The sequence below is a fragment of the Puntigrus tetrazona genome, chromosome 22, assembly GCF_018831695.1.
Source record: "Puntigrus tetrazona isolate hp1 chromosome 22, ASM1883169v1, whole genome shotgun sequence".
NCBI lineage: Eukaryota > Metazoa > Chordata > Actinopteri > Cypriniformes > Cyprinidae > Puntigrus > Puntigrus tetrazona.
The window spans coordinates 8,286,121-8,294,068 of NC_056720.1; the positions used below are offsets into that span (position 1 = coordinate 8,286,121).

General features: G+C 38.7%; 1 protein-coding gene across 1 annotated transcript; it reads right to left on the reverse strand.

The window, feature by feature from the left end:
• Positions 1 to 251: 251 nt before the first annotated feature.
• tmem264 (transmembrane protein 264) lies at positions 252 to 7,088 on the reverse strand. The gene has a single exon (XM_043222278.1). It carries the CDS (start codon positions 2,182 to 2,184, stop codon positions 1,198 to 1,200), a length of 987 nt encoding a protein of 328 aa, XP_043078213.1. The 5' UTR covers positions 2,185 to 7,088; the 3' UTR covers positions 252 to 1,197.
• Positions 7,089 to 7,948: the final 860 nt, after the last annotated feature.

Consider the following 7,948-nt stretch of genomic DNA (forward strand, 5'->3'; position numbering starts at 1 on the left):
TAGAAGAAACAGAGAGGCTGCCTTTTATCATCATGTTGAACCGACGAGATAAGAGTTCAGAGCCTTAAGAACAGAATAATCATACTGAATAATATGATTGCGATTTGCACTTTGGGCATGTTTGTGCTTTTAGCAAACTTGTAATGTTGCTCAAAAAGAACAAAGGATGAGTTCTAAACAGGTTGCTAGGTGCACTGCTAGGTGGCATAGCAACAGCAAAAAAGAGAGAGAGAAAAAAAACTATGTCAGATATCAACAAAAACATTGTTTTAATAAAATATCATTCATTTGGTTCTCATAAAACATCCAAACAAAGAATTTATGAAGCATAATTCCATCAAATATAAATCATTCACATTGTAATAAGATAAGGAATGAAAGGAATTATAGTATGATTTGTTCCGAAACACAACTTTTCACCATAGTTATTAAATAACTGCAAAAATACTGTATGATGCACCACATTTATAACACCCACCATGAAAACGAAAATAGATGATATATTCGCAGCTGTCTGTGATTGTACAATCATCGGTCACTGAGAGTTCTTTGAAGTGTTATTTGCTTGGCATTCCACTTGTTAATTAATGACGTTCATAAACTACTACATTCCAGAATTAAAGATTTCGAATTGACCCCAGAGCCACAGCTGCCTTGTGTCTTCATTACATAAACAACTCATTTCATCAACGATTTTAATACTTTTTTTTTTTCATTAAAACTGGGTGCACACTGTATGAATCTTGCCACCTTTTTTGTCGTCGGAAACTCCCTTTGTGTGAGACTCTCAAAGTGACAATGGTATGTGGACTTATTTTATTAATTACATTTATTTGCCATTAACCTGTTAAAGTAATTTAACGGCGTGGAAAGATTAATGTTCGGAATATAAAAAAATCCTTTTTAGTAGTCTAAATTGATTTTATTTTAAGGATGTTTAGCTATTTCTACAGAGAAAAAAAGGGACACTTAAGATGATTAAGTGGTGCTTTAAAATGCCCGGTCAATGCAGCTAAATGTCTGACCTATGCGCAGAACGTTCTAATATGTATCCAATCATTAACATCATCATACAATCTGTTAAGAAACATTCTTAAAGTAGGAAATCGTACAGTGTACACCCAGGTTAACATTAGGACAAAAAAATCTCAAAGCAGTTCATGTTGTGCATTGTCCAAGTACCCTTTCGGGCATTTGTCATGTTTCCTCTAGTTCAGGCTCTTCTGGAAGTGTGGTGAGATCTTGTATGACTACCTGCGGAGTTGGCATGGTTACAGGCATTGGCATGACGACTGGCATTCCCCCTCGAGAACTTTGTGGCACTGCGTCTCTCTGTAGTTCCGGAGCGAGAGAGGGTGTTGGCGCCTCCTGCAGGTGTCTCCGGTACTGCACGAAGCTGCACATCTTGAGGACAATGGCGAGGACGTTCTTACCCATGAGTATTCCAGACACTCGGATGTCCCTATAAAACACCATATTTCCTCCCCGTATAAAAATGGTAATAAAGTTAATGGCGACCAAACTGAGAATGGGATACAACAACATCTTGTGCGGCACAATGTTCACACCTTGCATGCTAATTTCACTTAGCGACACACACGGCAGTATCAGAAGTAATATGTAGCAGTAGAAAAAAGTAAGGCCCTCCACCCATAGAGGGAGCCCTTTTCTCTGAGGCTCCCATAGGCTGGCCTGAATGTCCAAGATGTCGAGAAGATCCACCACAACCCAGAACAGCCGACTCCTCAACTCCTCCCTCTTCTTGAGGGGACGAACGTATTCCATGTGATCGATGGCTGCCAGCGTAACGTAAAGTCCCGGCACGAACACTGAAAGAAGCACCGTCAATGCCTTGCAGGTAAGAGCATCCGCTCTCTCGCCTTCTGCCTTGTAGTTCTGGTAAACAAAGTATACCTTGATCTCCAGCACAAAGACGTAGAAGAACCAGAGGATCATGGCGTAGCCGCGTTTAGCAGTTCGTACTTCGGCGCCGACCCATACCGCAATGTACCGCAGAACGATGAGGAAACACACGTCCCCTACCATCACCATGATGCAGACACCCACCTTCCTTGGACCTTGATTTTGCTCTACAAGGTAGGCGTCCAGCAGCGCCATGCTACTCATGATAAGCACACACGAAAGGCAAACGTGTGGCTTGTTGGAAGGGGGCGGTGGGACCATGTTGAATATGAGAGACGAGATAAAAATTATGGGTGGCTGAATGCTCTAACAAACTGAGTTTTGTAGACCCATATGAGTTGCCTTAACTGTTCATCCCAAAGGCACAGCAGTCCTGGAAACAGCAGTTAATCTAAATCTGCTTAATAGCAACAGCAACCTGTTCCTCGAACTGAGGAAGAAATAATGAGGAAGCAAGATCAAGAATGAGCCCCACTTGCTGTTTCTAAATTCAGCTAGAAGCAAACAAGCTAATGCACATTATGTACTCCGAAGTACCTCACAGCAAACCTGTTTCCGCTGTCAGTCATTAGTCCTCTCGCCTTAACTCACTCCCACAGTTCTCCGAGTGAACGTAGGCAACCTATGCATACTGATCACAGCCGCTTCGGTTTTCATTAATCGTTAATTGCATCGTTCACAGCCAGAGTCTTAAATATTTCAGTTCTCCCGGTCTGTAAGCACAACCACCGGCTCTTATTTTCCAAAGAAGAGTCTCACGGCTTCAAAAGCGAGAGGAGAAGGCGAAATAAGCCACATGCTCTCTGAAAGAGTGGGTCAGGAATGATCGGCTGTGATAAATTTCTCATTTTATGCCAGGAGTGAATTCGTTCCCAGCACTATTCCTCCGAGCGCCGCACGCGAGGCTACAGCTGACATGCTTCTCCTACGAGGTTCGTGATTCCAGATTGCACAGAATACCAAGTCTGCATGTGGTTTACCTATGCATGTTTTTCTGAGAAAAATTGCAGCAGAAGATGTCTTTGAAGCCCCGGAGTCTCAAATCCGATCGAATCCTCAGATCTCTTCCTCCCACAAAAATTGATGTGGGTTTTAAAAGGTAAAGTATTTCAAAGTAAGTTTATCTATAAGAAAATGACCTCTTTTCTGAAGGATTAAAAGCACGGCACTCCTCCACAGTAACTGTCCTGCGCCTCCTGTGGATTAAAATCACTTTATTCTCATCTCCTTCCCAGTATTGACGCCAAAGAAGTCAATAAGTTTCCACTTGCCCTCACCTCGGAAATCTCTGCAGCAATAATCTCAATCTTCCCCCTTTCATCCTTTCAAACTCCAGAGCAACGTGCTGTGCGCAGCCTGTGGCTCCTCAACATAGTCTGGTTAGATTTCACCCTCCTCCTGCTGTTTTTCTCTTCTCTCCTCCCTCTCTATGCTCCCCTCCACTTATGCGCAGTCAGGCGTTGGGTGTCAAAGAGGGACGCTCAGCAACAGCTACAGATAAAGACCGCGTGAAGCTTTCATTTGATCAGAGCTGTGCTGTCACAACTAGACCAAGGGTCTACATACAATACCTCTCTCCTAGGGATTTATCAGACCTTTGGTTCCTCAGAAGTTCTGCTTCAAATCGTGAGCTGTGCAGTGGTCCAGGGGTCTTTGATCTGACATAGGAAACCTCAGAGAAACTGTGACTGAAGCAATAAAGGGAGCGAGTAAAGGCTTTCACAATGCGGGATAAACTACTGAGCATCAGTACAAAGATGGTTGGATTCGATGGTAGCCCTCATTTGTGAAAAGTCTCGCAAGATTTAATAATGTATTCCTTTAATAAATAAAGGTAAAAAACAAACTGTAAAACAATGTGAAGTAGAAATTTATTCCTGTGATGAAAAAGCTCAATTTTCAGCATCATTACTTTCAATTTTCAGTATCATATGATTTTTTAGAAATCAGTCTAGTATGCTGATTTGCTGCTTGAGAAACATTTAATTATTTTTTAAAATACTGAAAACAGTTGACCTACTTATTTATTTTTTGTGATAACCATAATATATTTTTGCCAGGGTTCTTAAAAAGGTTCAAAAGAACACTATTTTTCAAGAACATTAAACATTAACATTCTTTTGTAACATTACAAATGACTTTATTGTCCGTTTAATCAGCTGAATGTGTCCTTTTTCAGATACAAAATGAAGTATTGTTTAAAGTACATAATTAAAATTAGAAGTAAAATATTAATTTTAATTAATTAAAACATTAATGTTAAAATATTATTAATGCTAACTTCAGCCAAAGTTAAAGTGCAGCTAAATGTTTAATTGTCTGTCTTCCAATGAAATATATGCTTTGCTGTGTGAGTATTAAAACACACTACATTTACTAGATATTTAAGTGAATGATTTACAATGCATGTAGTTTGTAAATAAATTATGTTATGTGCAGATCCTTTAAAAGCTAATATAAAACGCATGTTATATACTATAATATATAATATTACTAGAATATCAGCCATTTATAAGTGCTAATTAAGCACATATTAATGTCTTACTCTTCAAGACCTTATTCTACATCCCTACCCAATACCTAAACTTAACAAATACCTTACTAGCTATTAATAAGCAGCAAATTATTAATTTAGTGAGGAAAAGGTCGTAGTTAATTGTTAACAAGTGTTACCTATTCTAAAGTGCAACCATATATATATATAGTTGTGTACTTACTAGAGAAGTTCTCCAAAGTGAAGAGGAAACAGTTATGAAAATGGAGAAAAAAAAAAGGTAAAAAGTTTGTTTGATTCCAGGACTGGAGGGAAAGCTTTCATTTATGAACTAAAAAGGAAGAACAAAGATTTCTTATAGAGATATAAGCATGCAACGAAAAAAAAAAAAAGTCTAACAAGATTTTCTCTAGGCTATGGCAACCTACCTGCATATTTAACTTTCACCGAAGCAAACCTGAACTGCAAAATTACAGGTGTTTTGCAGCAAATTTGGAAGCAAACTAAGCTTTTTATGGCTGTTATTCCATGTCTTTTAGCTTTGAGCTCATCTATATGCTAATGCAGTTTTAAATGTTGACAAAATCAACTATATGCATTTGAAATGAACATTCTTACTCAAACCACATGCTGGGTTTGACTGATTATATCGGCAATTAGTCATAAACCTTCAAATCAAATCACCACAATGATCGACAATGAATTAAAAATGCACAAAGCCTTTGTTGTTAATTATAAAGCGTATTACTTATAAATGTCCTCCCAACTTAGATTACCAGAGCGTTAGACAGTCATGAATATTTGACAAGAATCCAGACCATTAGTTCCAACAACGAGAGGCAAATCTCTCGCCTTTGTTAATTGAATGTGTTTGATCACTTTCCCTGCCCCCTTCTGAAAAGCACCAGACATCAATCTAAATGTGCCGCTGAGAGCTATTACAGTAGGCCGAATCGTCTGATAGATGGTGGTTTCTACCATCGATGTGTCAAAATGTGCATCCATCCACAAGCGCCATGAGACAGAAACTCAGATGAGTACATGGCCATAAATGACCATTAATAAATGATTCAACACAGTGAGACGAACTTAAGAAGAATCTGTTCAGAGTGGCATACTAATGTACTGCACGCTGCCGTTTTTATTTAGAAAAAAGTAAAAGCATCATATACAGTAACGGCATGCACAGATAGGAATTTGCATCTGTATGGAGCAACGCATGCCAAACTGAGCATTTCGCATGCAGTTATAATCATGAAAATAGTCAATTTGCGTCTAATTGCGTTTACATTTTGTTGTGTTTTGAGTTTTGAATTTTTGGTGGCTTATTAAAGCGTTTTTATTTAGGTCGTTTATTCGTCAAATTCGGTAATGTTTGGTAGTTTTGCAATTAAATAAGCGCTGAACGAGCGGTTGCCGTTATGTATGGCTCACTTGTGAGAGTGTGCGCATTGCATTGTGGGATACAGTACCCAGCGCTGCGTGCACAGTGTAGTGCTTTATATGCAGCATTATATCATTTAATAATGTAATGCCTTCCAAAAATAGCATGCAATTATAATATGCTTATCATTTGGCTGTCTGAAAAAAAAGCAAACGCTTTAGCAAAGTCTTCCCGGTATACTATTCCAAAATTTGCATAATGCACACACTGCATACTGTAAAAAAAATAAAGAAATATATACCTATAGTACAAAAGCAGTATGCCATTCCGAACATATCAAATGCACCAAGTAGGGAACCAAATGGGCTGCTTCCAAACTTTTCATTCCGAAAGCACATTTGTCTCGTTTAATGAGCCACTTTAACACAAACTTGGCAAGGAGTGCAAAATTACCCTCTGCTTAACCTGAGCAATTACAAGTCCCAAACTTTGCGCGCAGAATATACTGCACCCCATATCCTCAGCGTAACGAAACGAAACATTCCCTTTATGTCTCTTAATTAAATCTGCTAGCTGTAACTGCAAGTGACACCGAGCATGTTCTGTAGTGTAGAGAGGGGCATAATTCCATTACCGCACCATACCGGGAGATGCAGATGTAAACTGGGAGCATCTGTAATCGTATTCGATCAGAGAAGCAATAAACTGTGAAAGCAATATAACAAGTCCTCGGACCTAAGCAACATGCATTATACATGGGACCGGGGCGCTCCGAGATGAAATACAGAAGTTTTCTGCCTTCTGCTGATGTGTTAATGTAAGCCGTGTAAATCTTTCAAGGAGTTTGCTTACAGCGAGCCGCTATTAAATAAATCTTGCACTTGAAGTCTTTAAACTCGAAATAAGAGGTGGTACTGCAGTAACGCACACATACAATGTCCGGATCATTCCTGCTGCGTAGCGCTTTTTCATGTTTCTGTAACGGATAAAATATTAAACTCACAAATTTTAAAGACTGGAACCATGTTGATTAAGTGAACATGGAATGAATTTTGAATACCGTAAGTAGCGCCGTTGGAAATTCTAACATGAAAAATTACAATTTATGTTTTCCCATCTAATTACTTAATCTTTTAGAATATGTGACATAACCTTCACTGACAGAATTTTGGAGGGAAAAACGACTATGCAAAAGTATTAGTAATGCATTTGATAAATCATGCTGAATTAAAAAAAAAGATAATAATAGTTCACTTTTGCATCTAGTATTTTCAGCACATTTACATTTTTTCAAATTACGTGAGGTAAATACATTTTCTGTTTTTTTTTTTTTTTATATTGATCTTACATAAAAAGGTCAGCGATTTGAATCTGAATTATCTTAAAACATGGCACAATTTATTAAATGCATTGGTAATACTTTCTGGCGGTTCGTATAGTTGTTTTCCCTCCAAAATTACGTCAGGGTTTTGTCAGGTATCCTTTTTTTTTGTTCCCTAGAAATCTTTAGGTGAATCAGACACAACGCAGAAAGCATGTGCAACACGACCATTTCTTAGTGACTTTCTATCACAGAGTTCACAAAGAGTACAGAAATGACCCATCTATTGATGAAAGGAATGATTGTGTCTGCAGAAGATGATTGTTTTTTTTCCTTTGTGTGCTCAGAGGAAGCACTTATTTTCTTGAATGCGTTTTCCTCTATCTGTGAGTAAGAGAGATCGGGCTCCAAGTGTTCATTTTTAGCTGTGGCCTACTTCTCTGTCACCATGAAGAATTGTCCCCGGGCATAAGACCTGTTCCTCGTACCTCTCTCCTTCCGTCTTTCCCCCTCTCTCTCTCTCTCTCTCTCTCTCTCTCTCTCTCTCTCTCCCTCAACCCTTTCTTCCTTTAAGTTTTCACCCAAATCCACAGAGCTATTCAGCAGAGGCTTGTTAAAGGAAAAGCTCATCCAAAAATCAGGAGCCTGTCATTATTTACTCACCCTCTAGACCTGTATGTTGTTTTTTTCAACGTTTTCTGCAGAGCAAAGGTATTTGTAAAGAATTGATACGTTCAATTTTTGTTGACGTGACAGTTGTCCAAACAATTCCAACAAAATATCATAAAATATGTCAGGCTTGTGCACAGTATTCTAACACCGTCCG